We start from the raw sequence: 24,708 nt of genomic DNA, 5'->3' as shown, positions 1-24,708 counted from the left end.
CAAATTCAATTTCTATGAAAGTTCTTAAAAATGAATATAGAATTTCTGGGATAAGATGATGAATGTAACTCACAAATTTGACACAAGCTGCTGAAGACTATAGGAAAGGGATTCAAAAATAAAATAAACAAATCTATGACCTTCAAGGTCAGAGAAGACACAAGGTGAGACATGAACCTCAAAGCTAGGGAGCCTGGAAAGGGGATTCACAGATCGACAGATGTGTCTGACGCCTCTGCTGTCAAACCTAGGAAGTCTAAACGCTCAGAGAGAGAGAGTGTGTGTGTGTGTGTGTGTGTGTGTGTGTGTGTACACATGTATATATAGTGTGAAATTTTACTTTACAGTTCAATGAGAGTAAATATAAACACATTGTTGTACAAGCACACCATCACCATCCATCTTCAGAACTTTTTCTTTCTTCTCAAACTGAAACTCTGAATCCATGATACAATAATGTCCCATTTTTCTCTCCTCCAGCCTCGGCTGTCTAATCACCTTTTAAGAGGTAATCATGAGCAGACAATAGGTTAGCTGGACAGGCAAGAAAGCCCCCAAGGTGGGAGATAGAAACTACATAACAAAGAGGGGAAAAAAAAAAAGCACCTTGTGGAAACAGACTACACAGGGAGAAAACTGAAAAACCAAACAAGACATTATTACTATCCTCCAAGGGATCAGAAAATATATTGCTTCCATTAAATAAAAACAATACACTCTAAAAAGAAACTTTCAGAGAATAAAAATGAGGACTTGGAAGCAAAATCCTGATAGCAGAAATAAAAAAACTGAATAGAAAGGAAAGGAAATAAAATTAAAGAAAGCAAATATATCAGATCAAAAAGATAAAGAAAGATAGCAGAGAGAAGATAAGAAAATTAAGGGTTTCAATCTAGGAGGTTTAATAATGGAATATAATGGGAGATGCCTAAAGAGAGAATTGAGAAGAATGGGGAGGAATTGCCAATTAAATATTCCAAGAAATTTTTCAAAAACTGACAGTAGATTCCACACTGATGCCACTGAATGACCAAAGGATGAAAATGAACCTACAACGCTCATCATTGTGAATTTCTAAACTCCATGAACAAAATGAAGATTCCGGAAAGGAAAGAAACATGCAAGAGATTAAGGAATCAGGACTCTTCTGTTTCTTCTAAAAAACACTGAAAGATGGAAAATAATGGCACAAACCCATCAACATTCTGACCAAAAAAAAAAAAAAGGTGATATCTAATTCAATCAGGTCATCATTCACACATCATCTTTCTGTCCTAAGAAAGATTAGGACAAAGCTTCTTTCAGACTTGGATGATCTCAAAAGATTCTATCTTCCTTATAATATTTCTCAGGAAGCCTGAGACGTTGAGTTTCACCAAAATAAGAACAGAAACCAAGAAAGAGAGATGGAATCCAACATTGGTGGGGGGCAAAAGAGAGCTCCAGGAGGATGAGGAAGAGAGACGGACGCACCAAGGCCAACTGTCCATATGCGAGTGGTGTGACTGGATGCAGATGTGTTGAGGGCTATTATTACTATCTCCCCTGCAACCTGACCACACTTACAGCTGAGGGTAGATCATTCGAAGGAGTCTGGTCCCCATTCTTCCTTATAACTAGATGTTCTGACCAGAGGCTAAGTGTGTGCTGGTACTCCATACCCGCTGCCTGGATCAGCTGAGGACACTGATTTCATCCTTATACTTCCCCCTGAAGGGAGGCAGTACACCCTGATGAGGTCAGAAGCAGAAAACACAGATCAGTTCATTCCATCTGTCCAGCTTTCTGCCTTATATCCACTATCTGGTTCACACAGTAGCCCTGCCAGGTGCCCCCACCAGGGTGAGCCCTGTGCTTCTCTGGGGTCACTGATGACCGAGATGCCTTCCCCAGAAGAAGCTTTTGTAAGCCTTTGTTGCTGTTCAGTTGGTCAGTCGTGTCTGACTCTTTTGACCCCATGGACTGTAGCCCACCAGGCTCCTGGTTCCTCAGCCCACAGGGATTCTCCAGGCAAGAATACCAGAGTGGGTTGCCATGCCTTCCTCCAGGGTTCTTCCCAACCCAGGGATCGAATCCAGGTCTCCTGCATTGCAGGAGGGTTTTTTTTTTTTTTTTTATCAGCTGAGCTACCTGGAAAGTCAGAGAACCATGAGTGATCCCAACTGAAGCAGAAAGAGGAAGACTGGAGAGCAATCAGAAGACAGTGGGGCCAGGGCTTCCAGATGAGAAAGATGCCAAGAAGGGAGCTGCCAGCAAGGTCAGATGTGGCCACTCAGGAGTGATTTCAGTATAATAACCCACAAGGATACAAAGAATTGCCCCTTCCTCGGGTTTAATGTAGGCCAATGTCAATATTCAAGGTGAATGAAACAAATGACTTAGAAAAAAAAAAACCTAATTAGGAAAGTCCCTGATTTACCTGTGTACACAGATCCAGAGTCACCTGACTATTCAACCTTTTCCCTGAGCCAGTCTTTTTTTTTTTTTTTTAATTCCTTTAAAAGCCTATTTTTTTCCCTTGAATGTATGTGATCACATGGAAGTGAAGGGCTACAGTTCCCACCTGAGCTGGTCTTTACCGGCCTGAGAAAGAACCATTCTACCCTCATTAAAATGATGGTTGCAGAACTTTTTTTTAATAAAAAGGGATATTTCTGCTTCACAGTTCAGGGAAGGAAAACAAGAAGATTAACTTGTTTTTATTATAGGAGCCTAACGTAAAACATGCATGAAAAAAAGAGTTGAGAACATGGGTAAATGAGCAGTTGCTTCTGGTTAGTCTCTTGGGTATTTGTTTTTGTCCAATTATATGTACTTTTTGATAGATTCAAATGTTCCTACAAACAGCGTGCATTACTTTTAAGATCAGGAAAAAAAATTGGTAAAGCTTGAAAAAATGTTTTAATCAAATTCAGACAGAAGGTAAGAAGGGATAACAATATTAATGTTAGACAAACTATATTCATGCAGGGGGAAAAAAAGCATGTTTTTAAGATAAAGGGAGCATTACATAATGGTAGCAACCACTGCTAATAGTGAAGCCATGCAGATACAAATCCATAGTTGCCAAAGAAACTGACAACAAGATACAGAAATCAAATGTTATTAAAAACGCAGGAAGGAGTAGATATTGTAGGAGGAGATTTTAAAACACCATTATCAAGAAGACTTAAGAAAATAAACTCATAGTCTAGCTAAATACACAAAATTGATATCTGGCAGGAATTCAATTTCATGATTACAGTGTGTGGGGGGGTCTTTTCAAGTGTGCATAGAACATTTACAAAATCTGTTAATACTAGTCACAAAGAAAAAAAAAGTTAAATTCCTCTTCCAGATAAAGAGAAGGCACGTTTAGCCTGGAGAAAAATACAGATGCTAAACCTGGGACAGAAAAGAGGGAAACTCTATTAATGTGGTCCATTCTGGGTTGCCTAGGTATCTCAGGGGACAGGGGAGGATGAATGAGAATTAACTTTAGGATCAGACGGAAACAAATACCTCTTCCCCACTTTTTCTCACCCACTAAACATCTTCATTTAGACCTGAAGTATGAACCGCTGAAATGGCACTTAACCCAGTGGGTTTCAAAGTGTGGTCCCTACACCAGCAGCACATCAGCAAGCTTGTAAAAAATGTAAATTCTTAGATCCACCCCAGATCTCATGATGCAGAACTTCTTCCAAGTCAGGGTTCCAGGAGGTGCTGATGTGAAAATCTGATGCTAAAGGTGTATCAATACCCCAGCTCCCTCGCCCTTGAGTAGATGGCCTCTTGAGGGGTGGGCATTAACTCTGGCTTTGCCTTCCCTTCTTTGTCTTACTTCCCTACTCCTCTGATGGTGCACTTTACCTCCCAAAGAAACTACTGCACTCAAATCTTAGTTTCAGGGGCTGTTCTGGGGGAACCCACACTAAGACATCTACCAGAGACCCCTGTTCTCTCAGAGCTCACGTTCTGCTTGACACTAGCTTATCCTTCCACGTCTTCCTTGCAGGCTGAGTCTGCCGAGATCTCCCCTTGGGGAAGGGGCCCCACTGGTAACGTGCCCTCACCCCAATTCAGTCTAGCACTTACTGTCGGCTTTCTTCTCTGGCTCTTTCAGCTCTGCTCTGCACCACCTCTGGTCACTTCACTGCTAGCCCCTGACACCCCTTTTCCAGCCCTATTCAGCGTCATTGCTTACTGTCTAGCTGAGTTGTAAATGGAGGAACAAATCTGACTCCATGTTAGATCTGTTCCTTTTACTTTAACCTTTGTGCTCTGTTGCCTGTCATGCTGAGCCAGGCTGGCTCTGCACCTTTTGTAAAAGAATGTTGCCTATAGCCTGAAACATACAAGACAGCCCATTTTCAAGGCTCTAACCTTTAAGGGTAAAACATTTTTCCATTCATCCAGAGATAAAAGTTGCAGAACGGAGAATAACATTAGTCTCATTGGAGGTTTACAGGAACATCCTGACCTGGGCTAGTGGACAGCTGCAAGAACAAAGGATTCCAATACCAAGAAGTTGGTGACAACTATCATGGTGCCTTCCTCCCCTGCCTTTAAAAGTGCTTTGCTGAAATGTTACCAGGAGTTTGGGGCTTTTTAAGCATGAACCACCTGTCTCCTTGCATAGCCCTGTCTGCTCCAAACTCCAGTGTTTCTGTTGGTTTGACCTCACCGTGTGTCGGGCACACGAACTTTTGTTCAGTAACAGGGTCAGATTCACAGAGGGTTGGCTACCAGCCAGGCCCTGTGAAACCAGACCCTGTCCAGCTGGGCAGGACACAGTGACCTCACATGCTGTGTGCTACAGGAGGGTACAGGGAGCTAAGGCAGCACAGAGCAAGTGTATCGGGATGTCAACAAAGGAATCGCCCATGAAATGACAGATAGGGGACACCTGGGGAATAAGTGGGACTAGCCAGCAAATGGAGTGGAAGTATGAGCCAGGATTCCTTGCAGAGAGTTGGTAAGTATGTCTGAAGCCAGAGGTCTGCAGGTGCAAGCTGAGAGGCTGCAGAGAAAGCCACTGGAGCCACGACTTACGAGGCTTCAGGGAACTGAAAGAACCGCCTTCTCCCAAGAAGACTCTCAAGGTCACTTTGAGAAGAAAATAGATCATGAAATGGCCAGAGAAAAAGGGAGAAAAATAAGGATATGAAAAATCCAGCAAATGACTCATTAGTCCTCAAACTCTGGAGGCCCGGAAGATGGTGATGCCCTAAGGGTGCATTACTGGATCCAGACCTAATCAAGCCCTTCCCTGGTAACAGTCAACAGGTTCAGAAGGGGCAAGGGGACTTCAACTCCTGGGCTGGTGAAATGTGATAGACTCCTCAGAGCTCCTGAAGACCATCAGGTTCCCGGCAGGATCCAGGACACTGTCCTGCCTTTACTTCACCCTCGCCTGACCCAGGAGCACAGGGTAATCCTCTACTGATCACAACGAAAGCAAGGAGTTCAGTCTGCCCCTAATCCTTCCGTTTCTCAGAAGATAAACCTCCCTGGCCTGAAGCATGCACACTGGCTGCCTTCCTCTGGGGTCCTCAGCTTGTGTGGGTTTCTCCCTGCAGTGAGTTTCGTAGGCTGAGAGGCAAAACAAAGGCACCGTTAGCCAAAGCAAGCCCTCTACAACCATCTTGACACCAGACCTCCATTCCAAGGACTTCAAAGGCATTTTGTTACTGCTCTCCAATATTTGCTTGTTTTATATTTTAAAATGAGCCATTAAAGATCTGCAAACACGGTGCACTTCTACCGACAGTCATTTTGGGCACGGTGGCACAGAAGGAAATTCTGACATATGATAAACATTTCCCATCACAGGACAGAACTTCCCTTTTCCTTCTGCCTCTCAGAAAAGGACAAGGGAGATGGGGTGGGGGGACTGCAGAGGAATTCAGCTCTTCCATGTCATCTACTTTAGGTAATACAAAGAGGGGAATTAGTCTAGACACATAACCAGTTATTTATTCTTAAGAGCCCTAGAGCACTGGGGTCCCCAACCATTTTGGCAGCAGGGATGGATTTCGTGGGAGACAATTATTCCGTGGAGATGGGGATGGTTTCCAGATGATTCTCATAAGGGGCATGCAACCTATATCCCTCGCCTGTGCAATTCACAGTAGGGCTGGCGCTACTATGAGCATCTAATGCTTCCACCGATCAGACAGGAGGTGGAACTCATGCAGTAATGTGACCGATGGGGAGCGGCTGTAAATACAGATGAAGCTTTGCTCAAGTGCTGGCTTGCGACTCACCTCCTGCTGTGCAGACTGGCGGGGCGGGAGGGGGGTGCACTGGGAGACCCCTGCCCTAGAGGACTCAAGCAATGAACTAGTGTTTGCTTGACTTACTTCCCCCCAAACAGCCCCCATTCCCCAGCTATGCCCCAGAGACAGGAGACAAAGACACTTGGGCTCAGGATGGAATGAAATAAGGGCACATCCCCCGCTGACACTGTGCATTGTCTGCTTGCATTGTCTCAGAAAACGGCATGCAGGCTGGCGGCCCCCATACCTTCGTCACTGTTGTCATCCACCAGGATGATCTCCTTCAGCAGGTGGGTCGGCGTGTGGTTGACCGCGCTGTGAACTGAGCGCAGGATCACCGACAGGGCCTCGTTCACGAAGATAAATATGATGGATATCTGGGGCAGCTCCTTGGAGTACTTCAGCTCCTTACACCTGGAGGAAGAGGGCAGGGAAGAGCAGAGTCAGTGGAAGGAGAAAGGCAGAGGCATCGTGGCTGCACGCGGTAAGGATGTCAGCTGGGTCCTGGTACCTGTTCTCCCAGGCAGAGAATCGTTGGTTCCCTCTTGGCCTCTCTTGGCTAAGAACTGAGAAAAAAAGACCTAAGGTGGAGACAGTTAAGAAAACCAGCTTCACATCTCCCAAATTTACCACCCCATAGGAAGCATGAGGCTGGAGGTCATACCCAGACATGTACCACCTGGTCTCATTTCAGTATACACACACCCACCTACTCTGAGTATTCTTGCCTGGAGAATCCTATGGACAGAGGAGCCTGGCAGGCTACAGTCCATGGGGTTGCAATGAGTTGGACATGACTGATGGATGCACACACACACCACCATAGTTCTCATCCACAGGTGGCAGGAAAATGATGTATAAATACCCCAGCTGCCTCAGCCCTTGAGCTGGTTGACTCTGAGGGGTGGGTTTTACAGGGGCCCTAGAGTTTTTCCCCCTGTGGGATTAATCTCCACCACCCACAACTTACATAACACCCATTTTGGGGCTGCCTTCCCTTCTCAGTTCTACTTCCCCTTAGTGGTGCTCTTTCCACTGCCCAAATAAACTAACGCTCTCAAGTCTTTGTTTCAAAGTCGGTCTGTGGGAGAACCCAAACTAAGACATCTCTCGGACCTACTAAGTACTCAGCACTATACAGGAGACCTCTACTCTCATGGAGCTTACACACTGGGAAGAGACATGAAACACACGTGAAATTAATAAAAATCTTCTATCCACTATGACTGTCCTGCCTGACACACCCTAACTCTTCTTGCAAGCGTTCCTAGAATCTGCTTGGAATGCAGAAATGGGATCTACAAGGTCCTCCCTCCTAACATCCAGCAACTTCCCCATCTCTGAAGACAGGGCTTCAAGGGTGCACTAAATCACTTCAGTCGTGTCCAACTCTTTTGTGACCCTATGGACTATAGCCTGCCAGGCTCCTCTGTCCATGGGATTCTGCAGGCAAGAATACTAGAGTGGGTTGCCATGCCCTCCCCCAGGGGATCTTCCGACCAGGGAGTGAACCTCATCTCTTATGTCCCCCACATTGGCAGATGGTTTCTTTACCACTAGCACCACCTGGGAAGCCCTGGGGTCCAAGAGAAGAATGTTCTTCATCCAGGCTGGACTCAGGGGTGTAGAGCTTGGGCCCCTGGAGGCGCCTGATGATGTAAGAGATGGCACTGGTACCCTGGGATCCGGCTCTGCGTGGCTCAGTGATGGGAGCACCCGTGCTCTCTCCCTGGAGCAGTGGGGAACTTGGTTTTAGGTCTAGTTTGAGCCACTTTGAAACACCAAGTGGAAACAGAGCAGAGTGGAAGACAGAGCTAGTGCATTTCAAAGGCATCCTCTTGCTCCATGTATGAGACTGTACAATGTGTGAGACAACGTGTTCCAGGGCAAAACAAAGAGGCCAAGATGAAGGGACGGAGTGAGAGGGAAGCAGCACTGAAGAGGGGGCAGGAAATACAGCTGTTTTTTATGCTGAACAGCTTGGGCTGTGTCGGGCCATATTAATCATGTAGGCGATTTTTGGAAGAAAATAAAGTTTTGTTACAATGTACATTTGTGTCTCCTGAAGGAGACTGTCCGGGGATCCATTGATCATGCAGCCTCATTTTTACCACTACGCTGTAAATTCACTTCTGGGGGCTGCCAAGGAGATTAGAATGGTTATTGACAGGCTCGTGGGCTGTTGGCGGGAATCATCTCATTTACTGTGGGCTGATCCGGGGGAGGGGGCACATCCCAGAAGGTCCCTCGGAGCCCCCTCGATGTGGCCGGCAGCCATCCTGAGCTGGCAGGCTGGTGGCTGCTCCCTCCCAGGCTGTTCCTCAGCATACACACAAGCACTGCCACCATACACACCCACCTACTCTGAGCATGCACTCCTGGGCCTGGTTTCTCTGGGCTTTTGTTTTTAACAGATTCTGGCCCTGGAAATGAAGAAGCAAAGAGGCCAGATGGCATTGTACCAGCAGCAGCATCTTCTCCGGCTACAGGCAATGGGATCCGGCTGCCACTGAGGCTGAGTTGTGGGTTAAGCCTCCCGGCTGGAACAGGCAATTCCCTCTGCTGAGCAGGACTCCTGGGACCCCGATCTTGCCCCTTCATGATCAAGGTGGCCATTCAGTAAATTGTGGGGGCATCTCAGAAGTAAAAAGCTCTCTGCCACATGCTGAACCTGTCACCCTGGGCACACAGCTCCTGTTTCTTCATCTCTGAAACTGTCCACATCATCCTCAGTGTAGTTAGCTCTGGATGCCTGGCTAAGGTCCTTCTAAGGGTCAGGTGAGCTCAGTCTTTGAGAGCCCTGGGAAAATGCAATGTACCCAGCAATGGAAAGACCAGCCTGCCTGATCTAGAGAGCAGATGGATGGATGGATGGATGGATGGACAGGTAGGTAGACAGGTAGATATCTTATTAGTTCTATTTCTCTGGAGGACCCTCATTGATACACTGCCCTGTGGTGGTTTGGAAAAAAAGTTTACACCAAATTGAGGTGTCATGTCTCATTAGAGCCCTGTCTTTCCAATCTCTCCTTCCTGTCACAGCCTCAGACACCACCTCAGCACAGAAAGGGAGCCGCTGGCGCATGATGAGAGATGACCAGAAGGACTCTCCAAGTTGGGCAGTGGAATTATCTCCAAACTCCTATGGCCTCTCACTGTCCAGAGCCGCTGCACCAAGGCTGTCTCCACCTCCAACAGCCACAACCTCTTTGCCTTCCAGTTCTCCCCATGTGTGTCCCCCAAACACCCACTCTTTGACCTCGATGAGACCGCCCGGGCCTGGGCCACTCTGCTGTCACTCGGTATATCAGCTCTGCTCACGCTCTTGCTCAACTAAAATCTACGCACTTTCCTTCACCCCTGCCTTCATCCTCCACTCACTTCCCTGTCTTGCTTTCTCACCAGCCCTGAAGAACCCCAGCTGCGAAACAATTGTCCATCTGACTTTCCTCCCCTTTGCATACACAGGAGTGGAGGAAGCAGGCCCACCATGGCAGTGGTGACAAGGCACATGCAAGGTCCCCAGTCCCCCGGGGCCCTGGTCGCTGCCCTGCACCCTTCAAGGCAGGGCAGAACTCTCAATTCCCCCATCCCCGTCCCATCCCTACTTCCCACTTTCTCCCCTTCCCTCCAGGCCACCTCCCTCTTGCAGGTCCCTCCTACCCCACAGAGGGAACGGAGGCCACCAGCAGGAATTTCCAAGTGCGGTCTCAGGCCTGTAAGAGCAGCAGCATTCCCCTGCAGCCTGATAGAAATGTACATTTTCAAACAGCTACTGTAGAGTACAGTGAACTCTGCTCAACCTTACGGGGCAGCCTGGATGGGAGGGAGGTTTGGGGGAGAACGGATACGGTTATATGTATGGTTGAATCTCTTCGCTGTCCACCTGAAACTATCACAACATTGTTAATCAGCTATATCCCAACACAAAATAAAAAGTTAAAAAAAAAAAAGAAAGAAACGCACATTTTCGGCCCATCTAGAACCACTGGCTCAGAGATCCTGAAAAGCACTTCCCTGGTTCCCCTCACCACCTACAAACCTATCAACCTCTGAACTCAGCCTTGAAGGAAACAGGCTCAGGAAGTCAGAGGTAACCCCCTCATCCATGCTGTGGATTCTCCAGCCTCCTCCCCTCCAAACCCTGCTTCATTCATTATTCTCTCTCCTCTAGCTTCACCCTCCCTTCACTGACTTCTTCCATGCAAAGAAGGGACCCAAGTCTTTCTCATTTTCATCCGCAAACTCCCTTGCCCCACTGCCTTAATCCCCATCTTCTCTTTGTCTGCCCTCTTTGGCTCTCTCCTTTATCTGTCATTCATCCCCCAACCCACCGTTATTTACCTCCTAGGTATCCGATTCCGCTAAAACTGCTCTTGTTAATTTCCAGTGACAGCTAGGCGGCCAGAGTCAATGGAGACTTCCCAACTTCACCCCAGCTGATGATCCCCTCTGCAGTGTTTAACACGGCGGCCTCTCCCTTCCAGAAACAGTGTTTACCCTTGGCTCCTGGCACCCCTGCCATTTTCATCCCCATCTCTGCTTTTTCTTCCACTGGAGGATCTGCCCTGGCCACTCGTGCATTTCAAAGGTTGCCCTTTTCTGCTAATACTCCAAATTCCAAAATTCCTAAAGGCGCCATCTTCCACTCTCTGCTATTCTCACTTGATCAACCCTTCCTGGGTGATCCCATCCCAGCCTATGACTCCAACCCTGATGCCATCAGCTTTCAAATCCACATCTCTAGATGCTTTAAGCTTCTGTTTCCCACTGGGCTTCTCCATCAGCACCCCAAATACAGCCTTCCTAAAACTGGCACCTGCTCTCTCTGTACCTCCCTGTGTTCATTGAGAGGTACCACTCTTTCTCTTTGGGAGTCAAGTCAAAATCATGACACATTCAACATGTCCAATTGGTCATCAAGTCCTAAAGATTCTGCCATCTTTAGGATTTCTTTATGATGCTCCCCTCCACCCCCATTTCTACTTCTACTCCTCTACTCATCATCAATCTCTCCTGAATGACACCCAAGGCCACCTCACTGGTCCCTGGCCTCCAGCTTGTCTATCTGCAGCTCCACCCCATTCTATCCACCCCACTAGCAGAACGATCTAAGATGCTAATGCAATCCTCCTACTCATATTTCCACTATCTCTTTGGCTCTCTGTAGCTTTTGGACTTAGCTTCAAATGTCTTTTTGCATGACATCTGAGTTCAGACCCTGGGCTCACCTCTCCAACTTCATCTCCTCCCTGGGAGGGTAAATATTTGTACTTCCCAGAACCAGAAATGCTGCCTCTCAGTTCGCACACCTTTCTCTCTGCCTAAAGTGCCCTTCCCCCCTGCCTAGCTTGCCCTCTTCCCTCAGCCCAGCTCCAGGCAGCTCTCCCAGACTCCTAGCAGCAGGTCAGGCCCCGCTCCTTTGTCCCTTTCTCTCCCTCTGCCCCCTGTCATCCTATCTCTCTTCACTCTGTCCTCCACCATTGCAGGGTGGCCAGGGGTCTTCTTCAGGGGATCTTCTTCCTTTTCTGTTTGCCCATGAGCCCAGCAAAATAGTTGGTAGATAAACAGTTAGTGAATGAACAGATAAAAACCCTCCTGTCTTCCCAATATATTCCTTCCACTCTTCTTATGATCAAAGGCATCATTTATCTCCTCTTGCAATTAGAACATCGGTGATGGCACCTCCACACTTAAAAAGGACAGGATCCTGAACACAACTGCCTACTGTCTCCCTTGATTGACTAATCTGAGCTCAAATTCTGAAGGCTGCTGGGGTCCAGTGCATTAACCAGGCCCAAATTCTCTTTTTTCCTTCCCTCCTCATCAAGCCCTGCCTATACTCCTAGGAAAGAGGGATATCATTTTTCCTAACAGCAAACCTTGCAAAACAAGATATGGGCTGAAGAAATGAGATGTATGAGGCCCCTCTTTTGGATCTCTCATTATTCGGGAAAATGCACACTTTGCTGAGTGGCTTAATTTTCTCTGTTTGAGCTCAATTCATCCAGGAAGGAGCAGCACACCTCATTAACTTACTTTCCACACAGAGCAGTCTCCGAAACCAACTGCCCACTTCAGCACTTGAGTCTGCGTGCACCCTGCCTATCAACTGTATTGGGGCAATTTTCATGAATCAAGACTCAGCCTGTTCCATGCACAGCAAGGGTTCTTACCTCGGGGTCCAGGGAGCCCCAGGAAAAGCTCCAGAAATTAGATACAGGGTGTTGTGGCTGAAGGGGGATTTGTTTTTTCTGGGCCCCACTGGCTTCCCACAGGAGCACAGTGGGAGGGGAAGAACCCAGGCCACAGAGCAGAGAGGACCATTGTGAGTTGCAGCCCCCCGCCCTGGTCAAGACCAGTGCCAGACCCACACCCTGTTTGCAAGCACCATGGGGTCAACAAAGCTCTATGCCTCCCCTGCCAGCCTGGTTTCTACAAATATTTATTTTGGACTATTCCCCAAAGCACTTCTGATTTTTGGACTGAACACCTACTGGCTCCATGGCTTCCTGGGAAGTCTCTTTCTCTGAGTTGTAAAGAGTTGCTTTTCCAAGGGCAAGGCAATCATTTTTAGCCAGAAAATTCTTGAGACTCAGCACTGCAACAACTATGCCAGTTTCAAGTAGACTAGAGTCCTGACATGGACATAAAACAAACCAACCAACCAAAAACCAAAAAAACACCAACCCTACTTGTCTCTAACTTCCAAAGTTTTCTTTTTTAAGTCAAAAGGGTTCATTCACCATTTTTAGCCTCAATCACAGTCCCCTGTGTTGCGCAGCACTGCTCTCCCTAAAACGGATTGGGACTCACACATATGGGGCTGGGGCAGGGGCGCCATTCAGATTCCCCGCTTGCTGGATGCATCTACCTGGGTATGATGTAGCGTCTCATGCTGTCTTCAGCTGAAGAGAACAGAAAAAGAAAAGAAAATCCCTCAAGTTCGGTTAAGCAATGGCTCAGGAGGAGAATTTCTAAAAACAATTAAGGGTAAATTCATGCAGTTTCAGGCCACAGATAAGAAAGCCCCTAAGACACAGGAAATGCTGCCTAAGCCATTCATACCTAGGATTTATCCTATAACCTTTCCAAGAGGAGTGGAATGAGAGGCGCCCACCCCAAGTGCTGCAGGAGGGACATAGATACATTGCAAAATACTCAGATTAGAAATAATAAACAGCGGTGCTCCAAAGCCCAGCAGATCCAAAATTCGGTCAAAAAGATTCTGCATAGAAACCGAGGGCCATACAGCGCTCTGTTCTCAGTCCGTCCCCTCCCTCTCATGCCCAGTCCCTCACACAAAGTGCCCATCTCGTTCTAAAGGTTGTCACCCTGTCATTTTAGCATAGCAACGGGAAACATATTACCAAACTAGCTATTTTTCCATTTTTCCTTTTAACTGTTCAAGCCAAATTGGCCAGTCAAGCCCATCTTTCTACTGACACTAACCCTGAAAACACTTTTGTTTATTCCTGCATCTGGGCCATCCCTCTTGTCCTTGGCATGACTGTTACTCCCCTTCCTCCCCCCTCAATTTTTAAAATCCAACTACAGCTGATTTACAATGTTATGCTGGTTGCAGGTGTACAGCCAAGTGATTCAGTTATATATCTATTCTTTTTCAGATTCTTCTCCATTTTAGGCTATTATAAGATACTGAACACAGTTTCCTGTGCTATATGGTGGTCCCTGTTGTTTATGTACTTTATATATAGGAGATGTAAGAGTCCCTTGGACTGCAAGGAGATCCACCCAGTCCATTCTGAAGGAGATCAGCCCTGGGATTTCTTTGGAAGGAATGATGCTAAAGCTGAAACTCCAGTACTTTGGCCACCTCATGCGAAGAGTTGACTCATTGGAAAAGACTCTGATGCTGGGAGGGACTGGGGGCAGGAGGAGAAGGGGACGACGGAGGATGAGATGGCTGGATGGCATCACTGACTCGATGGGCGTGAGTCTGAGTGAACTCCGGGAGTTGGTGATGGACAGGGAGGCCTGGCGTGCTGCGTTTCGTGGGGTTGCAAAGAGTCGGACACAACTGAGCGACTGAACTGAACTGAAGAGATGTGAGTTCAGTCCCTGGATCAGGAAGAAGGAAGAGGAGGAGGAAGAGGAAACGGCAATCCACTCCAGTATTCTTGCCTAAGAAAATCCCACGGACAGAGGAGCCTGGCGGGCTATAGTCCATGGAGTCGCAAAGAGTCAGACGTGACAGAGCACACATGTGTATATACATAGTACTGTGTATCTGTTCATCCCAAACTCCTAATTTATTACTGTTGTTACTTTTATCATTGTTACTTCCACCCATAAAGTCTTCCTCAAGGATGAGCCCTCCTTGTTCAGAGTCAAATCCAACACATCAGCCCCTCCAGTCTCAGCTTAGCCCTAATTCAGCCGTGCCTGTCTTTGCTGTTGTTGTTGTTCAGGCACTCAGTCGTGTCCAACTCTTTGCAACCCCATGGACTGCAGCACACCAGGCTTCCCTGCCCTTCACTGTCTCCCAGAGTTTGCTTAAACCCATGTCTACTGAGTCGATGATACCATCCAACTATCTCATCTTCCGTTGTCCCCTTCTCCTCTTGCCCTCAGTCTTTCCCAGCATCAGGAAATGAGTCAGCTCTTCACATAAGGTGGCCAAAGTACTGGAGCTTCAGCTTTAGCATCAGTCCTTCCAATGAAGATTCAGAGTTGATTTCCTTTAGGATTGACTGGTATGATCTCCTTGCTGTCCAAGGGACTCTCGAGACTCTTCTCCAGAAACAAAGTTAGAAAGCATAAATTCTTCAGTGCTCAGCCTTCTTTATGGTCCAACTCTCCCATTCATCCATGACTACTGGAAAAACCATAGCTTTGACAATTTGCACCTCTGTCGGCAAAGTGGTCTCTGCTTTTTAATACGTTGTCTAGGTTTGTCATAGCTTTTCTTCCAAGGACCAAGCATCTTTTAATTTCATGGCTGCAGTCATTGACCTCAGTGATTTTGGAGCCCAAGGAAATAAAGTCTGTCACAGTTTCCATTTTTTCCCCATTTGCCATGAAGTGATGGGACCGGATGCCATGAGCTTTTCTGCATGTTGAGGTGCCTGTCTTACTGGACAGAAAATGCCTTCTCCCTCTCTGAACCACTAAAGCAGCTTAGCAGATCCCATTTCTACTGTGGGCAGAATGTATGAATGCCCCCAATTCTTAACCCCGCAAGGTAGTCAGGTGCTTTGCCACTTAATTCTAAAGTTATTCTCACTAAAGAGGCGAAGTCTATGCCTCCACCTGTTGAATCTGAGCTTAGCCCCATGACCTGTTCAGACTAGCAGGACAAGGGGAAGTGCTTGTGCCAGCTCCAAGCATGACCCTCAAGAGAGTCTGATGCCCTTGGCCATCACCTAGGAAGCACCAGGCTGGCCCTCTGGTCCCAGATGAGAACAGAAGCTGGGTGCTAAGTGACAAGCAGCACAGGACACAGATTTTTGCGTGTGTGAGCCCAGCCAATGCAGATGTTCACCGCACCAAGTACTTTACAGAGTATACATCACCTTGTCACTTCCCAATGAGCCAGTAATGTAGGTATTCCCATTTTGCTTATGGGAAAACTGAGGTTCAGAGTCACAGGCCGAAAGACAAGTTGAGTGGTGGACAGAGGGAGGCTTTCAACCCAGATCCACCTGACTGCAAAGCCCCTTGTTTTAGCCTTTGCAAAAAGAAATGACTTATCAATGAGTGTTGGGGTGGAGGAATTTTAATGGCATCTGTTTCTTCTATATTTCACTGCAGTCTCCATTGTCCACACCAAACATGTATTACTTTTATAACTTAAACACTATGAATGTTACTTTTTGAAAGCTTCCTATGAAAATCATTATAGCACTTGACATGTAACTTCAACACTAACTTGAAAGAGTAAACAGATAAGAATAAATAACAAAACTGCTGAGGGGAAAAGGGTATTTAGGAAATCCTGAGACAAATATGATGCTAAAATCTAATATAAAGCTCATATAATTTAATCAATAACAAGTTGACTGACAAGTGGAACTTAAAGACCAGAAACAAAGCTGATTTTAGAGAATTTATGCCAAGAACATACCACAGACCAAAGGGTAGGGAAAGAATCACTCAAAAAAATGTGTTAGGACTACTCTCTCTCTATTGAGTAAAACTGTAAGAGTTCCCCCTCTAAATAGGCTTCCCAGGTGGTACTAGTGGTAAAGAATCTGCATGCCAATGCAGGAGACATAAGAGACACTGGTTCGATCCCTGGGTTGGAAAGATCCCCTGGAGTGGGAAATGGCAACCCACTTCAGTATTCTTGCCTGAAAAATTCGATGAACAGAGGAGCCTGTTAGGCTATAGTCCATGGAGTCGCAAAGAATCAGACATGACTGAATGAACGAGCACACACACTCCTCTAAACACACTGAAGAATAAACATTAGATAGATAAAACAGTTAAATTGAGAACTCAAAACATAAGGAAAGCAAAAAGAAAAAAGAAAATGAATGCCCATATAAGCTCTGGTTGAAGAAGCAACGGTTTGACAACAGTTGCAAACCTCTGATTATCAAAAATAATAAAATTAAGACAACAGCAAATTGCAAAAAAAATTTACAGCAATTATAAAAGAATAAAAGATAATGAAAACCCAAAGCACATAATTAGGTAAACAAACAAAAAACATGAACGTGCAATTCAGAGAACAAAAGAAACAAATAAACATGAGAAGAGGTGGACCCTCAAGAGTAATAAGAGAAATTAAAATTAAAACAATAATGAGATGTCATTTTGCCTCTGGGTGGTGAAATTATCAATAATTTTTCCTGGCTTCTTTATACATTTTCTGTGCTTATTTTTTTAGAGTGAGCAAGTATAGCACAGAAAAACACATCAATTTAGATTAATGCATGATGACAGGACCATATTGCAAAATTAAAGGGAACAGCAAAGCCTGGCTATACTCTTGGATTTTTGCATGAGTGTGACATCAATTGGCTTAAACAATCAACACCCCCACGCCTTCCCACAGCTTGCCCTCTGAGACCACAATCGGAAATAGAATTCTGAGTCAAAACCAAAATCACAACTGTTCTCTTTTCAAAGGCAGGTGTGGGAGCAAGATGACATGGTCTGATCTCCAAGTTATTCTAGACAACAAGCATACCTGCCGCTGAAATAGACCTCCAACTTCTTCTCTAGCCAGAAGCTATTTCTTAATGGCCTTGTATAATAAACATAAAGTCAATCACTCACAGACCTGCCTCTGTTAGACAACATGTGGCTTTGAAAAGGCATGAGAAACTTAAACATCAACGACTGTCACTTGATAAAAACCCAGTTAGCTCCAGCCATATGCCAATTTCTTAAGGTTATGGGCATGCCATTTACAAGGAGAATAAATGCTGCACAAGGAATAGAAACCCAAGCTTTGTCTTACATAAGGAAACTGAGCCATCCAAATGAGGTTTCTAAGCCTCCAGTCTCACCTGTTAATAATCATTTATAAAACAGTCTAATGCCGTGGATGACCAATTTTTAACCTGCGGATGTACTTCTGCTCTGGAGTAAAATGGCCTGAAAAGAAACTTCAATTCTCTTTAAATCTCAAATCCATTGGTTTCTCAAAATCCTGCAGAATTCCTCCTGCCACTTGTACCATCTCTCAGACATGCGTAAATAACACAGGCTTGCTAAGGAGCTTCAGTCGTGTCCAACTCTGCAACTCTATAGACGCCAGGCTCCTCTGTCCATGGGACTCTCCAGCCAAGAATACTGGAGCAGGTTGCCCTGCCCTCCTCCAGGGGAGCTTTGTGGCCCAGGGATCGAACCTGCATCTCCTGAATTGGCAGGCGGATTCTTTACCTGCTGAGCCACTGGGGAACCTGTGTGCAAATAGTTTTTAAAAACCTGAGCACTACTATAACATTGTAAACATTAATTTGAATGTTGTTACAAGTAAGAAAAATTGCATTAAAATGTTTTTGCCTTATTCCCCTCCAAAATAAGAATCTACAATCATAGATTGTAGAGGAAACGGAGTTCCCTCCAGGGTACCTCCTTTGCCTGTTTGAAGTTGCCATATCAGATCCCTGTAGAAGCAGCCCACCTGGCTGAGGATGGTGACTTTATTTCATTCCAAACATTTTTTTATTTTGCCCCACTAGCAAGATCCAGGAAAGAGAAAGCTCCTAGAAAACTAAGCAGTACAAATACACCTCAATGCTTATGACAGATGGAAGGCAAAGCCTATCCCGTGATTTAACATGGATCGTGTATTCACCCAAAAAGCCTGTTCCTTTATTTTTAACACACCGAAGGACAAGTGTATCTGTATCACCAGGAAACATTAGCTTAACTGTGACATTTGCTCACACAGAACATCAATTACGGACCAGCAACGTGTTGAAGATAGAGAAATTTTTTTAGACCTCCCTAGCTCCCTGGGAAAGCTCATAGCTCCGTAAGGGGAAAAGATAGGCAAATCGTAATTATGATTATGGGATGATAAATGTCACACGGGAGGTCTCTTCAGGATGCTCTGGGAGCTTAGTTCTGCCTGCAAGGAGATAGATGGGGGCCCACCCAGGAAAGGGTTCGCAGAGGAGATAAAATTTGATCTGGGCCATGAAGCATGAAGAGGTAATTTCCAGGTGAGGGCCTGTGAAGAGAGAGAGAAGACTAAGGGGGAAACTCTTGAAGCAAAATGACATGAGTAGCATGTGCAAAAACAGAGCAGAGAAAATGTATAGTGCACCGACAGGAAATAGAAACAGCTGTTTCAGAGGGTGACGCCAGTGAGGAAAAGAAAACAGCAGTCAGCCACGTATCCTGAAGGCAGTTTATAAAATTCAGACTTGGGGACATCTCTGGCAGTGCAGTGGTTGAGGCTTTACCGTCCGATGCAGGGGGTGCAGGTTCAACCCCTGGTTGGGGAATCAATATTCCACATGCCTCCAGGCCAAAAAAATCTTTAAGAAAAAAAATAACAAAAATAAAGTAAAAGAAGATAAAATTCAGACGCGATCTGGGAGCAGTGGGAAGCCAGGATATCAAGGACTGTTGAGCAGGAAAATGACACAGCAACACATGCTGTTGCCGTTCAGCTGCTAAGTCGCGTCTGACTCTGTGACTCCATCGACTGCAGCACGCCAGGCTCCCCGTCCATCAGCACGTCCATGTCCAACAAGGTTACTGGTGCCGTTTTTCAGCTGCATTTGCTCACTGCGTCTCTGTCACATTCTGGTCATTCTCACAACACTCCAAACTTTTTCATTATTATTACACTTGTTATGATGATCTGTGATCAGTGATCTTTGATGTTAACTGTTGCAAAAAGGTTACCTACTGCTCGTTGAAGGCTCAGATGGTGACTGACATTTGTATTACAGCAATAAAGTAGTTTTAATTAAGGTACGTCCATTTTTTAGACATAACGCCTGAATAGACTACAGTATAATGTAAGTATAGCTTTTCTATGGACCGGGAAACCAAAAAGTTGTGTGACTTGATTTTTTGTGTTATTGATTTTATTTGCGGAGGTCTGGAGCGGAACCCACAATATCTCCAAGGTCTATGCAGAGTCCTGGAAGGGATGACAGATCCACTGAATCAAGATGTTTCCTTCCAGAAGACTGGGAGTGGAAGGAAAGGAAGGAGCAGGGAAGCAGGTTTAAAAAGAAGAATCTTGGGACTTCCATGGCCGTCCAGTGGTTAAGACTGCCTTCCAATGCAGTGGGTGCAGGTTCGATCCATGGTTGGGGAACTAAGATCCCACATGCGGCCTGGCACAGCTAAATAAATAAATTAAATAAAAAGAGGAATTTTCATTTATCATTCAACCCCAGGCAATGAGTCCCTCTGGTCCTGTGCACCTATACCCTTGAAGAACCTTGTTCCGCCTTTTGCCAGGAAGCCTGACTATGGGCAGAAAACATGCTAAGGTCTAGCAGGCAAAGTAATGACTTATTTTCAAAATCAGTGTCTGCACATCCAACTCTTCTCCTCCTAAGACACTTTATGCCCTGATTCTGCATCTGTGTGGGTGTTTAAAAATTGCTGTAATGAGTAATTACACATGAGTTCTAATGAAAAAAAAAATGTAGCAAACTGTCTGTACATTGGTCCCGAGGCATATTTATAGGAATGCCACCACTGGGCAAAATGGTGTTCCACTGGGAATTCCACCCCTACATAAACATCTCACTGAAGCAGGGCTGACTTAGGCTTCAGTGGGACATTGATGGAGGCCACCAAGTCCTGTGAGGTTTAGGGTTGAAGCAAGAGACTTCATCGAGACAGAGTTGGCAAAGGAAAAAAACTGTATAGGAGCACAAAGGTCCAAAATGCCAGGAATTGAGATGGCAGATCACCAAATCTGTTTGAGGAGTTAAGAAATCAGTATATTGAGCCAAGAGTTTGCATCCAGTGTTCACAATAGGAAGCTCAGTACCTGGACCAGCCAGTATATGAGTGGGGGCTGACAGCCTGGCTTGAAAGGTCAAGACAAAGGAAGACCAGCCCCAGGGAAGCCACCTCTCAGTAGTCTCGTCTGTCCTGATACATATGAAGCCTTCCTGAAGCAGGGGGCTGGCTCCAAAGACTCGTCTCCCTTATCTGACTTCCTCTTGATGTTCAGTTGCTCAGTCATGTCCGACTCTTTGTGACCCCATGGACTGCAGAACACCAGGCTTCCCTGTCTTCCACTATCTCCCAGAATTTGCTCAAACTCATGTCCATTGAGTTGATGATGTTATTCAACCATGTCATCCTCTGTCACCCACTTCTCCTGCCTCTAATCTTTCCCAGCATCAGGGTCCTTTCCAATGAGGCGGCTCTTCCCATCAGTTGGCCAAAGTACTGGAGCTTCAGCTTCAGCATCAGACCTTCCAATGAATATTCAGTATAGATTTCCTTTAGGATTGACTGGTTTGATCTCCTTGCTGTCCAAGGGACTCTCAACAGTCTTCCTCAGCAGCACAATTCAAAAGCATCAATTCTTCAGCACTTAGCCTTCTTTATTCTCCATCTCTCACATCCGTACATGACTACTAGAAAAACCATAGCTTTGACTACATGGACCTTTGTCGGCGAAGTGATGTCTCTGCTTTTTACTACGCTCTCTAGGTTTGTCATAGCTTTTCTTCCAAAGAGCAAGCATCTTTTAATTTTGTGGCTGCCCTCACCCTCCACAGAGATTTTGACACCCAAGAAAATAAAACCTGTCACTGTTTCCACTTTTTCCCCCATCTATCTGCCATGAAGTGATGGGACCAGATGCCATAAATATTGGTTCTTGGGTAAATTAACAATGTTAGCGATGGAAGCATCTGGTTTAAGGGCAAGTGTTCACAGCTGGAGGAAAGTGTGTCCAGGGTGGCTGGGACCAGCCAGCATCACACAGGCAGGGCACGCTCTCTGAGTCGGGACCTGAGTTGCCCTTTCAGTGGCGATGAACTGGCCATGCTTTCTTCAGAAGGCATTGAGAAGGCTGTCACTGCAAAAGAGCTGGGTGGAGTATTTCCTCTAAAAGTATACACAAACTGATCTGTTTTCTTGAGACACCTTTGCCAAGAGAAATGCCATTAAATCAGCATCTTGGCCAGAAAGGAAAGCCACGTGTGCTGGACTCCCTGAGGCTGATGCACCAGCTCCAAGGAGGCGAAATGGGATCAGTGAATTTCTTTGTTAATCTTGATATTTGCAGGAAGCAAACGAACCAAGCACTCTGCAAATCACCGGCTTTAATCTTCAGAATTACTTATCCTGCCATTTAGGAGAGTTTTGTTTTCTGGGGAGATGTGCACACAGCAGGCGGCAAACATTCTAATTGCTGTTAAGTACATTTGGTGTAATATGTTGGGGAAACGGAGTCGTTGAATCAGTTAAGCATGAACACACACGCTTACGGGCAGAATGGGAGTCTGCACACATACACGCTTATCAGAAGTGTTTCAGTCACGGAGGCAACATCTCATACAGGCAGAGGCTGCCTCTCCCGTGCACAGCACTAGGATGCAGTCCCATCTCATAAACAAATGGCCAGACAGACTGTGTTCAACCTTTCCTGTTCCTCCCTGCCCATTCTCTCTCTGAATTCATCTGCAGTCAAGATGCAAAGCTATTTATAACACATATTGTTTGTGCTGTAGTCAAAAGGATTTGCAACCTGCAGCCAGAGATATTCAATCTACCCAACAGAAGTAAAGGCTCAATGGAAACTCAAAGTCAAGGCGATTTCATTCTGCCAAGTATTACAGTCACACACACCCACTTCCCGTACTAGATTAAAAACCCCTTGCAGTTAGGTAGCATGTCTTATTCATTTCTTCATTCTTCAAGCTCTCAGCTCTGTGTCTACCCCATCGTAACAATGCAATCATGGTTTGTTAAACTGAATTCTTCCCAAGAATTACAGTGAGAAAGAACAAAAAGTGTTAGTTGCTCAGTTGTGTCCGACTCTTTGTGACCCTATGGACGCAGAGGAGCCCACCAGGCTCCTCTGTCCATGGAATTCTCCAGGCAAGAATACTCCATTCCCTTCTCCAGGGGATCTTCCAGACCCAGAGATTGACCCCGGGTCTCCTGCACTGCAGGCAGATTCTTTACCATTTGAGCCAACAGGGAACAGAAAAGAGCATGAAAAGGGGAAGGGAACTTTGAGGCCATTTGAGGACTTGGAAAAATGGTGTTAGTGGGTTTTAAGTGATGACACTTGCTATGAGAGGCACACTGATGAAGCTTGCAGACTCCCAAACCACAGTGAAAATGCAAAACTCAATTTTTTTTTAATGCTAATCCAATCCCGGGTTGATTTCCATTTATATCACTGAAACCATTTGAGGTCTTCCAGTCAAGTGTGAAATGATTCATTTAGCCCTTGGTGCATAAGAAGAACTTTTAAAAAAATCTGACAAGTTGTCACTAAGTAAATAATTTATCCATAATGGAGAAAAAGGCACAGTGTGGTTACTTGACTATTCGGATTAATGGGGAGTCACTAGTTAAATCATACACAGAGCCAAGTTGTAAAACACTGAAGGTTTAGGTTGAGCATATAAAACTGCCATTTCTGGCTGAAACTGGCAATTTCACATTGCTCTACCAAATACAATGAAAACCCACACAATTCTGAAGATTAAATAGACTAAACACAACTTTATATATTTGCTGTTTTATAAGGACTCTTATGGAACTCCTTTGTTTAAAAATTATTTCACCTAATCATCCAGATATTAAGATGACCAGTCCAGATGATCTCCACCTTCATGACTCATGAATAAAAGGAAGAAATGTGACTTTCACTTCAGATGGCTCACTGAAGCAGGAACCTAGAAGGAAGAACCAGTTTGTGACAGAAAAGTCATTTTCCAAGTTCCCAGGAGCATGGCTGTGAAGCATCATTTATAACTCTAAATACAGCAGGCGGACGAGACATAGGAAATTGGCCTGATCTGTTTATAATGACAGATGCTGAAAATGCATTTTTTTTTTTAACTAACTCTCAGATATTGGATTGCCATTTGTTCCTCTTAATAAAAAGCTGTAAAACACATATATGGAGAGATTATTTTAAACTTAAAGTTTTTTAAATTGGAGTATAATTGCTTTACAATGTTCTGTTAGATTCTGCTGAACAACAACATGAATCAGTTATGTGTTGTTGTTCAGTTGCCCGGTCCTGTCCGACTCTTTGCGACCGCATGGACTGCAGCATGCCAGGCCTATCTGTCCCTCACCATCTCCAGGAGTTTGCCCAAGTTCGTGTTCATTGCATCGGTGATGCCATCCAGCCATCTCATCCTCTGATGCCCTCTTCTCCTTCTGCCCTCAATCTTTCCCAGCATCAGGGACCTTTCTAATAAGTCATTTGTTTGCATCAGATGACCAAAATACTGGAGAGCTTCAGCTTCAGCATCAGTCCTTCCAGGGAATATTCAGGGTCGATCTCCCTTAAGATTGACTGGTCCGATCGCCTTGCTGTCCAAGGGACTTTCAGGAGTCTTCTCTAGCGCCACAGTTCGAAGGCATCAATTTCTGGTGTTCTGCCTTCTTTACAGTCCAGCTCTCACAATCGTACATGACCACTGGGAAGACCATAGCCTTGACTATACAGACCTTTGTCGGCAGAGTGACGTCGCTGCTTTTCAGCACTCTGTCTGGGTTTGTCATCGCTTTCCTGCCAAGAAGCAACTGTCTTCTGATTTCATGGCTGCAATTGCCGTCTGCAGTGATTTTGGAGACCAAGAAGAGGAACTCTGTCACTACTTCCACCTTTTCCCATTCTATCTGCCATGCAGTAACAGGTCCAGATGCCATGATCTCAGTTTTTTAATATTTAGTCTGAAGCTGGCTCTTATACATATACGTACACCCCTTCCCACTTGAGCCTCCCTCCCCACCCATCCCACCCATCCCGGTCCCCACAGAGCACTGAGCTGAGCTCCTGTGCTATACA

General features: G+C 45.5%; 1 protein-coding gene across 1 annotated transcript in view; it reads right to left on the bottom strand.

The window, feature by feature from the left end:
• Nucleotides 1-24,708, bottom strand: part of GALNT17 (polypeptide N-acetylgalactosaminyltransferase 17) — a 429,083-nt gene that overhangs the window by 209,495 nt on the left and 194,880 nt on the right. Inside the window, exon 3 of the mRNA XM_005889873.3 lies at nucleotides 6,508-6,674. Coding sequence (XP_005889935.1) covers nucleotides 6,508-6,674 — 167 coding nt within the window. The remainder of the gene's footprint in view (nucleotides 1-6,507; nucleotides 6,675-24,708) is intronic.

The sequence above is a fragment of the Bos mutus genome, chromosome 25 (genome assembly GCF_027580195.1).
Source record: "Bos mutus isolate GX-2022 chromosome 25, NWIPB_WYAK_1.1, whole genome shotgun sequence".
NCBI classification, from domain to species: Eukaryota; Metazoa; Chordata; class Mammalia; order Artiodactyla; family Bovidae; genus Bos; species Bos mutus.
The sequence above is the reverse complement of the archived record's forward strand: the minus strand, read 5'-3'. Positions and strand labels throughout refer to the sequence as shown.